This window comes from Notamacropus eugenii, chromosome 4 (genome assembly GCF_028372415.1).
Source record: "Notamacropus eugenii isolate mMacEug1 chromosome 4, mMacEug1.pri_v2, whole genome shotgun sequence".
Lineage (NCBI taxonomy): Eukaryota > Metazoa > Chordata > Mammalia > Diprotodontia > Macropodidae > Notamacropus > Notamacropus eugenii.
This window is the reverse complement of record NC_092875.1, coordinates 17,758,531-17,777,221: the sequence shown is the minus strand read 5'-3', so window position 1 is coordinate 17,777,221 and position 18,691 is coordinate 17,758,531. Positions and strand designations below refer to the sequence as shown.

The window sequence follows — 18,691 nt, the reverse complement described above, 5'->3', positions numbered from 1 at the left end:
ATTTGTCTTCTTGGTCTTCCATTGGACATCTAACGCTCACTTGTAACACATAGGTAGGCCTGTCTCCCTGGTAGTTTCTCATGGCAGAAACAGTCACACTTCACCCTCACACACCCAGTATAGTTTCCAGGACATACTCAGAGTTCAATTTCTATTTCTACTGATGGGAGTAGCATTACCTCAGCTTTAAATATTCTGCAATGCAGTGATGGTACTTGAAGTGACAGAAAATTTTACAGAGGCGGTACAAAGAAAGGCTCAAAGTCAGAAGAAATTTAAGAGCTGGCATCAATGCTTCCTGGCTCATCTGGTACCGCTGGCTACTCAGAGTGTCGTCTAAAACTCTGGAGACCATGCAGAGTATTACATAACTTGACAAGGAAAACTGAGAGAGCTCATGCTTTTAATAGACACCGAAATCACAAAGGGAGAAGGCCAAATGCCTTAGCAATTTCAATAAAAATATGAAATTCTTTTTACATGGTAAATTTCATAATATAAAAAGTTTAATGCTGTCTGGAAACACAGAGTGTAATTTACAAAAAAAAAAAAAGTCCACGCAGGCCAAACATGGCTAACACTGCATACAAGGAGGGGCTGCTACCCAAGGCGGGGGACACGTCTGTAGATGGATTACCGTTGACCAGTGATCATCTTTGAGTTTAACATCTTTGAGGGATCTGGCAAAAACAAGGGCTCAGTTCACAAACCACATGGACAGTCTCTTTAGACGAAACAGCAGAGTGTGGTATGAATGGGATTCCACGCGCACTTTTCTCCTACTTAACTAAAAACATTCCTGATGATTACTTCAACCTGAACTGGAAACAGTTCTCTTTGTGAGCTTTGTGTAGATAGGGAGCCAGACAGGAGACAGAGCATGCTTACCCGCAAAGAGCAACGATTCATGATCACAGTTTTACCCTGGCCGTTTTCATTGTGTGCCATTTATTAAATTAAGGAGCGAACAGAGAAATCTGTCACCGAGATACATTGGTCTGGATCAAATGAGGAGGTTTTTATTTTTATTTTTTTGAGGCTCATTCTTACTATTTTCACTCTGTTCAAAAATCACCAGAGTAACAAGATACTTGACTTGTTAGAATTAGGATATATATAGATATCTATATAGATATCTATATAGATAGATAGATAGATATATACACACACACATATAAAACAAATGTGTGGAACAGAAAGCCTTGCTGTTTCAGTTTTCTATCTGGGCTAAGTTTATCGGGAGGAGCAGATGTGCATCGTTTGTTCGGTGACATTCTAATTTGCAATTGGTATAAGCATAATTCAGGAAGGGCATTTCACCTTTCTACCTTTAAACAAACAAATAAAAAAACCCATCCAAATGCCATGACCCACAAAATGGAAAATACAATTCTTTCAGTGAATTTCGGTCCCCCAAATCTGGTACCTATCAGGTGCTGGAGCTCAGCTTGCCCATCCAAGGAAGGAGTAGGGAAATGTAGATTCAGAATTCACATTAATGCCAGTCAATCATATACACAGTATGACAATGTCACACATTACTAATGGAAATCCAACTCCCAAATGTGGCTTTAAGCATCCTTCTGAACAGTTCGTTTTCATCGTTTATACACAACCGACTTAGTCAATGCCAACTTTTCATGCTGTCTAAATTGCATACTTCATCCCAAGTTTACTTTATATTAGCAACTCAACTGTATTTTGTAACTTTATGCTTATTTTTACCAGTGTAAAATTTCCGGGAAGGAAGCTCTGTAAAGTGAGCTAAGTGGCCCCGATTCTATGGCATTATCTGGAAACGTTCCCGTTCTTTCATGACTTTGAATTTCACATCTGAAGTTCTCATCGGGGACAGAGTTGCACACACCATTTTGGCTAGTAACCATGAGAAGTGTCCCCATCCATGGGAATGCTGCCCAGGACAATGGCCTCAAACATAAGCTGTGATGCTTAACCACAGTGCTCCTAGCTGGCTAGGTTAACACCAGGTATTATTTCCATTGGAAACAGTTGCAGCAGTCCTAGGCATTCCCCCAGATGGCCTGTTGCTTCTGGATCAGGGCAGGGGCAGTGACTTCCTTATTTTGGTTCATGGCTTAGGGAGGAGTGGGTAATAAGAGGGTGATAGGGGAATAGGCCATACAACCAAATGCCCACATAACAATCTCTCTTTTGACTTCCAGGCAAATTTTTTGTTGTTTCAGATCTCATTTTGTTGGCCAAATACACAGTGCTGCAAATTTGGCTTGATCTATGGCTGGAGCCTCTCCATCACTGTAAATCCTCCCCACCAACCTCATCTGTTGCTTGAGTCCTTACAAAACATGTGCCTTCATATTTGAGGATTTAGAGTTTGTATTCATTGACTGGCAACAATGATTTTAAATGCAAAAACAAAAAGAACAAAGCCCTACATAGATTGTGTTCAGGAGGAGATTTTAAAATGATTAACTCTCTACCTTGTACTTCTCGAACACATTTCTTCTGAAGACTTCCTAGTGTGAAAAATATGAATCAGGCCAATATTATTCTATTTTGCAAATGGATAAAATGAGGCACAGTCAGGCTAAGTGGCTTATTTATGGGCATAAAGTGATTCAGTGCGAGAAGTGAAGGTAGTACCCAGGCATCTCAACTTGAGTCCCCCATCCAATTAGCACAAGGTCTCTGCCACATGTCAGGGGTGATGGCATCAAATGTTTTGTGTGAGGCCTACAGAGAAGGACAATGGTGGGATTTTCACTCTTGTTAGCATATTTAAATTAATTTAAATTAAAATTAATGTACCTTAACACTACATTGACATGATGATCTGGGGGCATTTTTTTTCTTGACTAATGAATACAATCTCTGGTTAATAATATCCCCTTCAGTAGAGTACCTCTTCTGTCCTCCAGTGATGACTCTGGAGCTACAGAAATGCCCTGTCCCATCTCTCCTTCCTGCTCCATTCTGATGGATGTGCCAAATACAGGCACATTTCACGGGCACTCAAACCAATGAGTGCCCTGCACATGTGACTGGAGACCTTTCCTGGGAAAGAGTGAGACAAGAGTGTTCCACGGTAGCCCAGTCTACACTGCATGAATCCTGACCCCACTGTCAATGGGGCAGATCACACAGAATCTGGGAGGCTTGGAGTCAGAAGAAAGAGACCTCAAAGCTGTGGCCAGGGAGAGAGGGGGGAGTGCTAGAGTAGGGGCAGGGGCTGGAACGCCACACTCCTCTGGTCACACCTACTGAGCCGAACAACTTTCTTTTGCTTCTAACAAAATGGAGGAATTAAAATCACTTTTCTTCCAAACTTGGCCACGACTTGTTGATGAGCATTCAGAACTTTTAGACACTTTTTAGAAAACTTTTTGAGCTTTAAAAAACAAGTGTTGTATAAATGTAAAGTGTTATCGTTATTATTAAGAATAAAACCAAGTTGTTTCTAGTTACCCAAGTACAAAAAAGGCCAAAAATGTTTCAAAAGCATAAAAGTTGCATTTTCATCATATTGCATAGCTCTAAAATGCCTGGATAAGGTTGATTCTTGAATTCTGAGCAGATTCAAGTTTGGCTGACCGGGAGCCCGAAGGGCCATGGAGAGAGAGAGTTAGTAACGGACAAAAGCTCCGAGTGGAAGCACAGTCTTCACCTGAATTATTGCATTGTTGCTGGGACGTGACAAGAGCATGAGACCCAAACTTCTACAATTTCATTACAAATCATTGGCATCTTCTCACCGTAATTCTATTTTTGGCTAATATAACACTTTCATGTAGGCTTTGACTAAGAAAAATGTATATATACCACTTCAGCCAGCACCTCGAGGCCTTACAAAAATCTATCTGTATTTGTGTACAAAAGGTACGGCATATATACCTCTTAGCAAAATAGGTGCCCCCTTTGCTCTCCCCTCCCACCCCAGAGCATGAGCAATTTCTGTATAAAAACCCTCCTGCAGAATCATACCAAGGGTGAGAGTCAGCACGTTCAAAGGTTAACATTTGGTGAAGGGTGTGGAGACTCTTCCCTAGGATCCCTGGCACTGGCTCTGGGTGGATCGGGGGCTGGGATGAGCTCCGTGGCCCCGCACCAGGCGATCGGCTGTGTTGCCCCGCAGAGCCCATCGCGTCTTCAGCAAAACTTGAACAAGGCAAGTGGGCAGAAGTGAACCCAAGGCCCTCCATGGGACTGTGACTGGAGGTGACTGGTATGAGACACTTTAGCATTTGGAGGAAGGGAAAAACCTCCCCGGAGAGAGAAACGTGTAGCCATTGCCCGAGGGCAGTCTCAAGGGGCGCATGGCCCCTGGGGGGCCGCCCGACGGCACAGGGGAGGGGGTCAGGGGGGCGGTGTCTGAGCGTCTGTGTCCATTGGGGGGGTTGGTGGGGGGAGACACTGAGTGCTGCTGCAGGGACAATTCTTTCAGCTCCAGCTTGTCCACGCCGTCCTCCTTCTTGCTGTGGCGGGGGGATAAATTGAGCAGATTCAGGACGTCCCGTTTAGAGGTGATCGTCCCCGGAGCCCCGCGGAATATCTTCACGGGGCCCGGGGGAGGCTGCGGGGTGCTCTGCCAGAACATCTTCAGGTTGTGGATCGCTTGCACCTTCTCGTCGATGGCGGACATCTTCAGCTTGTCCAGATCGGGGGCGTCGGCAGGGCTGGAGCGGGCTGAGCCGGCGGAAGAGTAGGACAGAGCAGGAGAAGGAGCGCTGCCCGCTGGCGACTGATGCCCTGAGCTTGGAGAGATGTTCCTCGGGGACTTTGAAATGTGGGAGCTGTAGGGAGAGCTGGGGTACTTTAACTTAAAGTGAGGCTGGTCTGTTAAGGAGCTAGGAGAGTCCGTGCTTGGGGAGGGCCGGCCGCTGTGCGGGCTTGCGCCTTCCTTGGCTGACACTTCCGATGTCGTGGGGCTGTTGTAGCCTGAGCTCACCTTCTGGAGGGACGAACTCCTGGCGGGTGGCTTTGGTCTCCCCGTCACTGGGGACGATCGCTGGCTCTTCTGGCTGGAGATGAGGGGCCGGCTGAACGCACTAGTCTCTGAAGCTCTGAACGCACAAGGTGCGCTGCTTGGGGTAGAAGCCCCATCTTCCGCATGGGTGCTTTGGGCTCCCTGGCTACCGCCACGCTGAAGGCGCTCCACAGCCAGGAGGTGGCTCTGGGTCTCTTCCAGAATTTTCTGGGCCAATTCTTGTGGATCAAGGTTTGGGTGGTTTTCTTCTTGGGATTTAACAGTACTATCGGTTTCAGTGCTAGACTGGTCAGACTCTCCAGTATCAGAACTTGCAAGTTTTCCAACTTTTTGGAAAGGAGAGTTTGGACTGGGAATAAGAGTCATTTTAACAGGAGAATTGGGGGTACTTATGCTGCCTTTGGAGCTGACAGATATTTTAACGGCCCCAGGAGTCCCAACTTTGGACTGTTTGGGATCTGGTGAGAATCTCATTTTTACATTTTCTTGGTAAGTTGCCAAGGGCTCATTGCTAATGATGGAAAACCCTTCATATTCCTCTTCCTCTTTGCTGCCTGGAGCACTGGTCTGTGGAGACAGCTGGTTTCTCGGGGCTGAGGGCCGCTGGGGGTAGGGGTTCTTGGGCTTGTCACCGTCCTGTCGACCCCTGGATCCTACACCTTCTAATGTGCCCTCAGGCTTGGAAACAAAACTCATGGAAGAGGCAATGGAGCTCAGGCTGTACACAGAGATGGCGTCTGAGGCAACGCTCTCAGGGCAAGTTGGAGAAAATGGGGGGTTTGGATACCCCAAGGGAGCCTGGTTGGAGATGGACTGAGCAGATGCTAGAGACTCCAGCGAGGAAGAGCTGTCCAGGCTAAGGCGTTTGGGGAGCTCTGTGGAATCTAAATAAAACCAGCCATCCATTAGTACAGGAAGCCTAAATTCAAGCTACAACTTAGGACTAACACTGGGAGCTCTTAGGATTGTCTTTCATATTAATTAGCAACTAGCAGGGGGAGGGGCACATGCCTGTATGGACAGTTACCGATTATGATATGTAAAGAAGACAGTGATAAGAAATAAAAGTAATGCTTTCTATGATGTTTTGAAAAATATGACCACTTGTGAAAATGCATGAAGTATTACAGAAGGATACACCCTAAAGAACACATCAGGACACATTAAGAAACCACTCTGGTGTCCGAAATGGTCTCAAGTGTTTGATGCTCAGGACCTCGCATAGGTTTGGGTGGTCACAAGTGACCCAGCACCTACAACTTAGCCCCGGGTAACAAGGGGGCCCGTCTTACCAAAGAGAGACAGCAGGGACTGGAGAGCAAAATGGATGGTTCGTCGATTTGCTTGTTTTCCAGTTTTTAGAATCACCTCTTCCTGGCCGACTTCACAGAGGTCAAAACCTAGAGGAAGAGACAGCAAAGAAATCCATGTCTACTGGGAAGGTTCAGTCTTCTTCCTTAGGTGCTGGGGTCCTCACCAACCTGTCACCTAGTTCATTGCCTTTTCCAAACCTACTTCTGTGGGTGTTTACCTTCACTGTTCATAGCTTAGAATTTACCTCCTAAATCAAGGCAAGAAATGAAGGTTGCCCCCTCGTCTGGAGATTGTATTTTCATTAGCTCATAGGGAAAGTCTGGTCCCAAATGCTAAGGAGAAGGAGCTGTCCACTTCACCCACAGCATATACAATGGACTGTTGTCCCTGGGGATGCCATCCTCACTAGCTAACTTCACTGAAGTTATTGGTTAGCTCTATTTCTGTCTTTCTCTTGGACTAAGCACAGATTTCCTAGTTTGTATCTTTGCGCAGCTATAAATATTAAAACTCTTTTAAAATAAAAGGACTGAAGGCTGGAAGGGACCTTTGAGCTTGGCTCAGCCCCCTTCTTTTACAGAAGAAAAAATTCAAGAAGTGAGTTGTCCAAGATACCAGGTAGTAAGAGGCAAACCAAGATATAGTTCTTTCCATCACAAAACATTTTTACAAAAATGTCAATCTATCCTTTCAGTAAAGAACCAATATGTGAGGCAGTTCATACAAGATACAGAGACATATTCAGGGAAAAAGCAGCTAGTTCACATAGTACTTAGTATGATTTTTTTTTAAACTGCCTGTGTGTGGACAAGTACGCACCTTGTCTGTTGCAAGTGGTAAGTGACTTGAAGGCAGGGAGTATATCTCTACAAATCATCATGGGCATGAGTGCTACCAGATGGGGTCCTAAAGGAACAGTGCCAGCTGGGAAACCTCAGTTCTTTAGTTACCTTGGCTGAAATAATCTAAAGAAATGGGAACCAATGCCATGACTCAGTTGGTGCCTCCTGACAAAACTCAGGTGTAAGGCTCACGGTAAGTAAGGAGACTCCCAGAGGTACAACAGGGGATGGAGCAGTCCCATGGCAAGACACTGGTTCCTGTGCTGACATCAGCATCCTGACTTCCCAAGGGGAAAATGAACAAACCAGACAAACAAGCATGAAGCAAAATGTGTGTGTGTGTGTGTGTGTGTGTGTGTGTGTGTGACTCCATAAACATTTATCAAATACCTGCTATGTACCAGGCAGGCACTGTGCTAAGTTCTGGGCATACCAAAAAAGCAAAACACAGTCCCTGCCCAACACAGAACTGACGATCTAATTGAGGGGACAACTGCAAATGAACATATGCAAAGCAAGATGAGTACAAGCTAAATAAAAGAGTTGACAGAGGGAAGGCACTAAAATGAAGAGGAGTTGGGAAAGGCTTCCCACAGAAGGTGGGATTTTAGCTGGGACTCGAAGGAAGTCAGAGAATCAAGAAGGTGGAGAAGAGGAGGATGAGCATCCCATGGGGGTTGGCCAGAGAAAATGTTCTGAGTCAGGAAAGGGAAAGGGGTGGAGGAGAATGGGAAAGGGAGGGAAGAGAAAGTGAGTGAGCAAGAGACAGACAGAGAGACAATGAATGTATATGTGAAAAGCCTGGGCATCTAAAGCTGTTGAAACAGAAAAGCCCTAAGCCCTGCACTAATGCCCACAGCTGGACAGTGATGGACGCTTCCTGAGTCTTTTGCCACAGAACAGTTCTTGGTAAAACAAACGTCTCCAGCTCGGTAGAAGGCTCTCCTGTCCAAAGGAGATGATATGGCTTTTCTATCCCAGGCTCCCCTCCTCTGTTCACTAAGTACAGGTCATAGGGGAAGGCTGGCACAGTTGGGTAATGGTTAGACCACCGGCCCTTGCTGCAGGGTCTAAGCCTCCAGGCTGGCAGATGCCCAAAGAAACAAAAGAAGAAACTCTAAATGTCTGGGACTGAACTGATACCGGTATCACCTACTGAGGGATCTCATGACTCAGAGTTTACAGAAAGACATGATCAAGAAAATCACAAGGGTTGTTTCTTTTTTTTCCCTTTTAAGCCTGTGAGGTCCTGGAATAGCAAAGCATGGCTGGTCCCCAGATGCCAGGGTTCAGCACAGGAGCTGCTGAGGGCTCTGGTTGCTATGAGAAGTTTTCCTCTGTGAGTTTGAGAATAAACAATCCCTGAAATCTGTGGAAATGTGTCCTGAAACTGGATTAAAACAAGAATGACAATAAACAGTTCCAGGGCTGGGTGAGCTGAGAGATGCCCAATGGTCACTTCTGTCCCAATCTGCTGCCTTGGCTGTCCTGCTCCAAGAGAAATCAACTTCTGGGCTCCTGGACAACTTTGTTTGTTAACCAGCTGATGCAGGTCAGGAACATTTCTCTGTGCACTGCAATCTTCCTATGAAGCCAGTTGTATTCACAAAGGGGCAAAGGCCCAACCTGAGCTCACAGTGGGGCTGCAGGGACCTTGGAGGTGTCAGGTGTGTGTGTGTGTGTGTGTGTGTGTGTGTCCTTCTGTTCTGTCTAGTTCTGAGGGGCTGGAGATCACTGGCTGATGAACTAAAAGGGTCCCATCTCATTTGAGAGTTGAGGAAACTGAGATTCCAGAAGTTTTGTCAGTTTTCCAAGGTCATTTAGGCAATAAATGGTGTCGCAGCTGAGATTCAAATGTAGGTTTCTGGACTCCAAATGCAGTGTCCTCATGGGTTCCAGAGACAATCTTAGGCTCAGAGGGAACCTTCCATCTAAGCCCTCTGGTCCTTGATCTTATGCATGAATCTCCCCATGACTTCCCCAGCTTTGCTCAAAAAGCCCCAGCAAAGAGGGTTCAGCACCTCAGCCTTGGAAGGGATCCTGGAGGCTATCTAAGTGTGGAAGAATCTTCTTTACAATATCTTTGACATGTATCATCCAGCTTCTTCTCGAAGATCTCTCTACAAAGAAACCCACAACTTCCAAAGCAGTCCTCTTCACTTGTGGAGGAGTCTAATTGTTGGAAAATTGAAGTTAGAAACTTCAAGTCTAAATTTGTCTCTGTAACTTCTACTCATGACTCCTGGTCCTGCCCTGGGACCAAACCTAAAAACAAGTCCTTCTATTATCTTCCTCCTCTTCCCCCAAGACTTCATCAAATTAGGCTAAATGTCCCCCTCTCCTTCAACTGATCATCATGTGGCCTTATACCATCTTGGACACTTTTTTAGACAAACTTTGTCAATGCCCACGTTAAAATGTAGTGCCTGGAAGTGAGCCCAAGAAGCCAGCCAAGGTCTGATAAGGACAGACTAGGGAGATCTGTCACTTGCCCAAGCCTGACATGAGGCCTCTCTGTAGCTCAAGTAGAAGCTTACTAGAGCTGTTATGTCACATGGCTGACCCACATCCCACTTGTGGTCCACTGAAGCCCCCAGATCTTTTTCAGATGAATTACCATCTAGCCACTCTTCTATCATGTAGCACTCGTGAAGTTCAGTGACTTGAAATTTATCCCCAATAAATTCCATATTATTAAATTCAGCCCAACATTCTAGCCCTTGTCACAATGTTTTTGGATCCTATTCTGTCATCCATAATTCCTCCTGGCTTTGCGTAATCTGTATGTTAAACAGCACAGGGCTGACCCTGCATCAGGGAGGTTGTGCCACTCCACTCAAGGTCTCCCTTCAAGTTGACATTGAACTTTTACTGACGACTCCTTAGGTTGTCCTTTGACCAGTTCTGAGGCCACTCAACTATCATAGCTCTATATTTTTTCATATGAATAGCATGACATCCATTAATCAACAAGCATTTATTAAGCACTTGCTGTTCTAGGAGCTTGGAATAAAAAGATAACAGCAAAACTGGGTCTTTCACTTTAACAAGGGAGATAACTTGTCTAATGGCAAATGACCAAGTTGCCCATCAAGGACCCTGCTGGTCTCTTTAGACTTTCACCAGGAATCAGGGCTAAGTTCACTGGACTGCAGGTTTTAGATGTCATTCTCTTCTCTTGGTTCCACCTTTGACCTCCATTAGACAGTGCCCCTTCTCCAGTCTTTCCAAGGTTACTGAAGGCGGCTCAACCAATGAGATTTGCCAATTTTTTCAGTTCAGCCTTGACCTGAACCCTTCAAGGGCAGGAAGGGGCTGTCTTAGCATCTTCCCCACGTATCTTGGCCATCACTTTCTCTTCCTCAGCCATTTTTGCTGCACTCTCGAGTGCAAGGTTCTTTCCCCGCCCGCAGAGAAAAAGGAAGAAAAATAAAAGTTGTGCAGCTTTGCTCTCTCTGATATGAGTAGCCATCATCCCACATCACTGACCTCCCACCACAGTCCTTGCCAGTGGTGTTAGTCGCTGTCTTTCCACGCTGCGGTCCTCCCCTTGTTTTTCCCCAAAATGGCAGAAGGAAGCCCTTTGCCTTATCCATAGTGTTCTTCATCAGTCCTGGCCTCAGCAGCCTGGATGCTCTTCTTATGGGTCACACTATGTTGTCACGTCTTTCTCCCTTACTGGCCTTTGCTTCCATCTTCTCCATGTGTTTCTTTAAGAACATGCATATCTGTCTCTTTAGGGAATTCCCTCTTTTCCTCCTTATTAGAACATTGTGCCCTTAGACTTTCATTGGTGACAGCTTCCCTTCATTCATGGGCTGGCACTGCCTATAAAATTTTAGTCCACAGGATCCTATGATCCTTCTGAACCCTCCGAAATCTTCTATCCCAAATCTAGGGCATTGTCAGACTGCCCCAGCCTTCTTCATTTCTACCAAAATTTTGAGAAATTTGCTCGCTGCCAAAGTTCCCATTATTCCTGTACCAGCAATCACTTCTTCTTTTTGGTGATGGTTCCTCTGCCTTTCTGAACGATGAGATCGTCATTAAAGCAAGTCAAGACATTACAATCTAGCACAGATATTCAATGAGGTGTCTTTGACAACAGAGAGGAGAAAGATGACCTCCCCATCCATCTCCCACAAGAGGCGAAGAGTGATTCCTCTCACGAGCTGAGAGCTGGCTGTCTTCTCTGCTGCTTGAGGAGGTCACTATCCCCAGGGCTTTCCTGGGTGGAGAATATGTCTGGGATGTCTAAAGGGTCACCGAGGGCATGGCTGACCCCTGAGAGCCAAGATGAGCAATTCGTTCCTTGACTGATGGGTTGACTGAAGATTTCTTTACACCTTTTACAAGGGCATCAAAGGTGTCTCTTTCCATCCAGTTTGAATGACAAATGCTTTTACACCTTGTTGTCCCTGCTACCTGTCCCTCTGGGATGGAGGAGGCCAGGGCAGACCCACCTGGGGCCTCCCAATCAGCATCTCCCCCAACACACTATCACTCACTAACTCATGAAGTAAAACCAGCCCGTTTTATATCTGGACAGTTCAAATGGTTAAAAAGACTGCCCTGATGGTGCATGGAGCCATTTGCCACAATCACACAAGTTCAGCAACCACTAAAGATGACTGTGTATGGGGAAGTGGGTTCGAGAAGGCAGTGCTCCCCCCTGGCCATTGAAAGGCAGCATCTCATAGAGAGAGATCAGGATCAGGAAGACTTTGCCTCTGACACTTCCTAGTCTATCCCTCTCTAAGCCTCAGTTTCCCCATCTGTAAAACAGAAGTCTGTAAAATACCTGTAGCACCTACCTCAGAGGACTGACATGGCCCTCAGATGGGATAATGTACACAACCTATTTTGCAAACTTTATTTGTTTATTGTCAGTTATAATAATAATTGTCATTATTCTTACTGGGCTTTAGAAAGTCCTTAGAAATCAGGTCTACATCTTCAGTCTACTTAAAAAAGTGAAGGTCAAGAAAGGAAAAAGGGGGTTGCCTTTTTTTATAAAGCCCAAGAAGTTCTGGCGTGGGCACTAGCTATGTCTCAGCAAAGCCTGGCTCACTGGAATGGAGAATGTGTTCTAGGTGTTTTGCTTTCCTAAAAGGGGGCTGGAGGCGGCCCTGCAGACAGCAGACAAGCCTGCGCAGGGACTGCCCTGGGGGGAGCGCCTGCTCTTGGCCAAGCCTTTCCTCATGAGCCAACAGGAAAACCAGTGCAGAAACAAGTTGTTGGCACCAACTCCCAGCTGGTTTATCTGCTTCTCTGCTCCCAGCATCGCTGCTGACCTGAGGGGATTCACCCCCTAGGCCAAGGGAGCCAAGCTGGGATTCTGTCACATCAAAGTCCAGCAAATGCTTCTGAAAGAATTAGTGACAATAAGGAATGCAACTGAGTGAAAATCAGGGGCTTATGGGAGGTTTTGCTGAAGCTTCACAATCACAGGATGGGGATTTTAGAACAAAATATCAATAACCCAAGATAATGTCAAGAAGGAATGGTGCTCAGGTTTTTGGTTCTGTCTAACTCTCTGTGACCCCATCTGGAGTCTTTTAGGCAGAGATGCCAGAGTGGTTTGCCATTTCCTTCTCCAGTTCATTTCACAGATGAGGAAACTGAGGTAGACAGGGTTAAGTGACTTGCCCAGGGTCACACAGCTAGAAAGTGTCGGAGGCTGGATTTGAATTCAGGAAGATAAGTCCTTCTTACTCCAGGTCCAGCACTCTACAATATCAAGTATCTCTCAGTGAAGGAAGGAAAGGAAGAAGCTAGAAACTGAGGAATGACAACTAAAGAAGGAAACGTTTTCTTACCTAGAGCTGCCAGGAACTCGTGACAGCCTGGGAGTCTCCAGAGCTGGACGCTGATGGAGACTTGGATTGGAGCTGAGGCAAAGTCCTGTTCCTTCTCTCCAGTTTGGAGTTGGACCAAGACCTGGTGGAGCTGGGAGAGAGGGCAGAGGCATCAGCAGTGGCCCAGCCATTGCAGGGCTCCACCCCTCCCCACCCCACAGTTCAGTAGCAGAACCGCTATTGTTTTTCATCACGGCTGTCAGTGACAATCAGACTGGTCACTCCAGGCATGGGGTGGCATCTCTAAAAAGCCTTTCCAAACAGAGAGTCCTGGGGGGCAGAGATGGGGGCTCGACACCTTCTATCCGTGGGTTCAGAAGCAATGGAGTCTGCTACTGATATGACGCTCCTGTGGTTTTCTCACATCCTCTCTACTGACACCCTGGAAGGATGGACTCATGACTAGCCCCTGCTAAGGAAGTGACTGCTGTGAGGCTGGCCAGGCTCAGGGGCAGCAGAACTGAGGTCAGCCCCCCAACTTCTAGAAGGAGGCCAGGGCTCTGGCCCTGCACTCACCCCCTCTGATGGACAGTGAGGATTCATGGAACCATGGCAGGATGGACAACGGCTGCTCCCTAGCTGAGCCCTGAGGTTGCAGTGCTCAGGACAAAGAAATGCCAAAGGGAAGCAGAAAGCCCCCAAGCCTGGGTACAGCCATCTCCATGTCACCGTCCTCTACCTCATTGTTCCCACTCTGGGACCTCAGGAGGAGCCATAAGCAGGAGGCCAAGGACAGTCACATGGAAACAAGCAAGCTTTCCTGGTTTCAGTCTTAGACCCCTAGAGTTGAGGGGAATGAGTGGGAATATGCAGCTGACCAAAGGCTCGAGCTCCTCTGGGATCAACAAGGGAACCAAAGACAGACTAAAGAGGAACAGAGGAGGCACAGATGGTGAAAAGAGAAGGGAACCTGAGCAGTCTCAGAGAGGCCTCAGAGAGGCCTGCGGGGAACACACCCTTGGAGAGGCCTTGGAGATGCAGCCTCAGCCATGCCAGGGCTTGAGTTCCTTGTCAGTCTACAGGGCCCCTCTCTACATGGGCACTCCTGACAGTCCTGGGTGCGGGTGCCCTCTGGGGAAGCCTATAGACTCCTCCTCAGAGGTGTGTCTGGTGCCAATTCCAGGGTGAGATCAGTGAAAACAAAGAGGGTATTTCTTTCTCATCCCCGTTCACAGCCCCTGGGGGTCTGTGCACCCCAGGCTAAGAAGTCCTACTCTCTGCAGACTAAAGAGTGGCCCAGCAAATGCCTCCCAGAGGTCACGGTGGGGACGGAGGGGATTCTTGGGCTCACCTGGATCACGGCTGCTACTTAGAGGGGTACTCACCATTCCAACCATATTTTTAACAGCCTTCAGCCAGCAGATTATAAGAAAAGGAGAGAGAAACAGAATGAGAGAGAGAGAGAAAAAGAGAGAGAGAGAGAGAGAGAGAGAGAAAGTGGTTTAGACTCAAGCATAGCTTGTTGTGCCCATGAACTGCCCACTGCCATTAGCAAGCTCCAGGGAGGGCCTACAGACCAGCAGCCACATCGCGGTGTGTGCAGGGGTAACAGTCAGGAAGGGAGACAGAGGCAGGAGGGACAAAACAGGGATGGGACGGGAGCAGCCAAACCAGGAAGCTTCCGCTCTTGTGGACAGTGACCCAGGCTGGCTGCCACCCACCCACTATTCTCCAGAGGGGTCTGTCTGGGGTCCAAGGGAAACCCAGAACAGTCTGGGACCTGGGGGAAGAGAGCGGCTATTTCCATGCTGTTTGAAAACAGTGCAACTGTATAAAGATGACTCTAGAGACACTGTGGATGCATTCTCTAGCTGGCTCTTAAGCTCCAGTAGAGGCTTGGGCAGGCTGGTCCCATAGACCCTGGGCCACCTTGGCTTCTTCCCTGGGATCTAGTTTCCAGACCTTCCCCTGGGCCAGTTTCTTTCAACTGCCCCCCTACCATGGCTAGCCCCTTATCTCCTGGTTGCTGTTAGGAAAGCAGATGCCATGCGCCAGTCAAAACGTGAAGGAACGCAATTTCAGAAGCCTCTTTGAAGGTGCAGAGAAAGTCACTGAGCTGGGCTGGGTGGCCATGGGGAGCCCTCTAAGCCAGCCCCGTCGGAAGAAACTCCAGGGGCCCATTCACCTTCAGATGAAACAGCTGTTATCTCCACATGGAAACAGGATTTTGGGAAAGGAGACCTGCCCAGTGCAGACAGAGGCACAGCTGGAGGGGCAGGGATCCCTCAGGGGTGGCTGTGTTTGTGGGTCTGTTTGTTCTGCCCCAATCAAAGATGACCAGAGAAAACCCCTTTAGACATGGCCTTGCTCGTGACTGTCAAAGTCCTGTGACCTTCTGGGAATAAGGGTCTGAATTTTCCCTGTCTTGGGCCTGCTCAGCACAGCTTTGTGTGAGTGTGAATGTGCATGAGTGTGTGTGTGGGTGTAAACGTGTGTGAGCATGTATGTGTATGTGAATGTGTGTGTATATGTGTATAACTGTGTGAGTGTAAATGTGTATGTATGTGTATGTATCAGCTTGTATGTGTGAATATGAGTGTGTACATGAATGTGCGTGTGTATGTGTGTATATTGGGCCACCAGGAAGGACACATTCCCAGAACGTTCTTCCCCAGGGCCAGGCCCTCTACGCCCCTCGCTCCAGACGCTCACACAAGAGACCAGCTGCAGTGAGTGAGACCCAGGAGTGAGACAAGACAAGGCTGAGGGATCCTCTGGACGGGGACCACAGCTGATTGAACAAGAAGGCCCCAACTCAGTTCTTTAGCAGATGCAGATGCCCCAGTGGAGCTGGTTGTAATTACAAAGCTGCCATCAGACATCAGGCTTCCTTGGGTACCAAGGTTATGTCCTGTGAGACTCTAAGCTCCCTGAGGAAGGGTCCAGGGTTCTCTGCAAGGCACTGGCTCAGCCTCTGCTGTAGTGGGCTTTGCAGGAGGACCCCTGGGAGCATAGCCATGGGCTTGTCTGTCCTATTTGGCTGGCCCTCATCCTTGCTTAAAGATCCTGTGGTGAGTGAGGCAGGGCTGCAGGGAGGGGAAGTAAAGTCAGGGAAGAAGGGGAGAACCACAAGGCCCCCTCCCCGCCAGGGTGACTTCTCTGCCTTCAGAAGAGAACTCTGGGATCCAGTAGAAATGCCTCTCCCCCGCCCTTCACTCTGAGATGCTGCTGCCCACAGGGGTTCCTGCCTGGTCCTCCTTCCTTCCATTCCAGGACATGCCCGAATTCTTACAGAGGCTGATGTTCAGGTAGACACGAGTCCTGTTTCTTTCACCCCAACCCTGTTGTCTCCCAGCCCAGGGTGGTCGCCCCAGCTGCCTGTGCTGCCCACTTACCCGACTGATGAGTTGTTCTCCAGCTTCCGAGGTAGTGATAAGTTTACACAGTGCCTGAAGGGCAGGGGATGGCAAACCTGAAACCATCAGACAAGGAACCATGTTAGGGATGCTTGTGAAGAACAGCAGCGTCCAGCCTGAGCCCAGGGGCAGGGCTATCAGTGAGGCGGGCACTGGCACTGTCCAGATGAGAGGGGATGAGGGCTGGACTGAGGGTGGAGGCTTCTCTGTCCTGGGAGCTCCTGGGTACAGAGGCTGAGGCACTGGTCACTTTTGGACCCCCTATGCCTTGTACCTTGTCCACATCTTATAAGGGGTGGCTAAGAACTGCCTTCTAGCCAAGGCAATGGCCTTCTGTGGTCCAGCCTGGCAGTTCTCTGACCTTGCTGCTCTCCCTGCCCTCTGTAGTGTGAGTGTGGTGAGGAGGTCTCCACTCCCCCCTGCCATGGCCGCCTTCTTACCCAGGAGAGACTGGATGGTGGTGCTGCATTGCTGGAGTCTCTCGCCAGGGTCAGAAGTTGGAAAGAAGACTGCGGCAGGCAGCCCACTGGCCGGAGGGTCCAGCCTGAAGCCCACAGCGGTGAGGAGTGCCTGCCAGCCAGGGATGCCGCCCACCTTGTTCTCCACACTCTGCTGGGACGTGTACATGGCATTCCGCTGCCCGTTCTGAATGCGCTGCAAGGACTTCTCCACCTGTAGGGGTACAGAGGAGGGATTGGGGGTCTGCTCAAGGGTCATGCAGCCCTCACTGCCCTGGAGATGGTGAAGCCAGTTGGGGCCAAGGGCACCTCTCACTGAGGGCAGGGCCAGGATGATCTGCCCTCTGGAGGGGTTGTAGTTGGGCTGACCTCCTCCCACACATCCAACCTATCTTTCTTCTCATGATCTCGCAGTTGCCCCTTTTGTGTAGCTGGTTCACCCCGTCTATCTCTTGTCTTATCTCTCCTCTGTCCTCAGGGTTTGCATGTTGTCTATCCGTTACATGGTGAGCTCTCTGAGGACCCTTCTTTGTATTTCTAGCCCCTAGCCAAGTGCCCAGCAGAGTAGGTGCTTTATAAACACTGGTTGGAATGCTGGAGCTTGTCCTGAGGGTGGTGGGGTAGAGGACGGCAAAGGTACACAAAGACGGGTCTCTGCTGGGCTGGGGATGCTGAAAGGGGCCCCAAGGCATTCTCCCCTTGGCACACAGAGCTGTTGTGTGCTCTGGCCAGGGAGGGTGGGCTGCCTGGGACTCGGAGGGCCTGACACACTTCTGTATACTCAGTGATGTTCTAATCATGCTCAGGGACTGAAGTCCTGCTCAGGGACAGATATGGGGGTGTATGCAGCTTTCATTAATTTTCTTTGTTGTTCAGAGAGGTCTGGACAAACCTGTCTGGCCTGAGCTTGGGGTAATGGGTACAGCTGCCCAAAACACAGCAGGGATTCAGTGGAGCTCTGACGTTACCAGGAGCCGCAGCTGGATTTGGCCAGGATGTTGGCCAACGGTATCCTCTATGTAAACTCTGTTCTAGGGACCGTCCCCTGACCTGCTCACCACCACACCCACAGGCAGCACAGGAGCTCCCTGGGTCCCTGGCCCACACTCCCTTCACACATGAGGAAGGCCCCTGAATGCCCAAGCAGATCCCAGTGGCCTCTGGAGTGCATGGAACAAAGGAACTGCCAATGGTGTCTGGCCTCTGTCACTCCTGCTTCCACTCTCAAATCTTTTATTTCCACATCTTGGAGATTCAGGTGATAAGCACCTACTATGTGCCTGGCACTGCATGGTACAAGGACACAGAAGGAAAGGAAAGTCTGTGCTCTCGGAGGCTCATGTTCTGCTGGGGCAGGGAGATCCAGCACAGACAGAGGTGTGGTAACTGGGGTGGGGCACTCCTGGCTCCTGGAGGGATGAGGGGCTTCCCAGGAAACCCTTCTGCATGCCTGAAGCTGACAGTGGAGAGAAAAGCTTCTGGAGGTCGGGTCTCCAGCTGCCCCCTATTCCCTTGGGATGAGATGAAAACCCTCCTTACATTCTTTCCCTGGCATCTTCCATGCTCTGCCTGATGTGCACCAGGGACCTCCATGCTCTGCTTTCAGCATAGGCCTCAACTCCCACCCATCATTTCCAATGGCCCAGAAACCCTGGGGAAGGGAAAGGGGAAGGTCTCCGCTGGGCTGCCTACCCTCTTACCAGATGGAGTAGCACGCGAAGGGCATCTCGGGCTCTTTCTGGGTGCTGGAGAATCTCCGTTAGGGCCTGGCCAATGAGGGACGAAGGGCTGTTCAGCTTCACGTCACTGCCTATGAGCAGGAACCCTGTGGAAGGTGTGGGGAGAGCCATGTGAGTGCCCTTAGTCTGCCCCTAAGTCCTGTCTGCTCCTGCCATGAGCC

At 48.8% G+C, this 18,691-nt stretch overlaps 1 protein-coding gene across 4 annotated transcripts in view; it reads right to left on the bottom strand.

Annotated features, from left to right (window-relative positions):
* Positions 1–386: 386 nt before the first annotated feature.
* The window catches only part of TTC28 (tetratricopeptide repeat domain 28), a 702,579-nt gene continuing 684,274 nt past the window's right edge, over positions 387–18,691 (bottom strand). For 3 of the 4 annotated variants that reach the window (XM_072600072.1, XM_072600074.1, XM_072600075.1), the window contains 7 exons: positions 18,492–18,616; positions 16,774–17,005; positions 16,313–16,389; positions 14,303–14,326; positions 12,939–13,068; positions 6,256–6,363; positions 387–5,847 (listed from right to left, as the gene is read on the bottom strand). In XM_072600072.1, coding sequence (XP_072456173.1) covers positions 4,214–5,847; positions 6,256–6,363; positions 12,939–13,068; positions 14,303–14,326; positions 16,313–16,389; positions 16,774–17,005; positions 18,492–18,616 — 2,330 coding nt within the window. In that variant the 3' untranslated portion in view covers positions 387–4,213. The remainder of the gene's footprint in view (positions 5,848–6,255; positions 6,364–12,938; positions 13,069–14,302; positions 14,327–16,312; positions 16,390–16,773; positions 17,006–18,491; positions 18,617–18,691) is intronic. The other variant, XM_072600073.1, reaches the window with a different exon arrangement.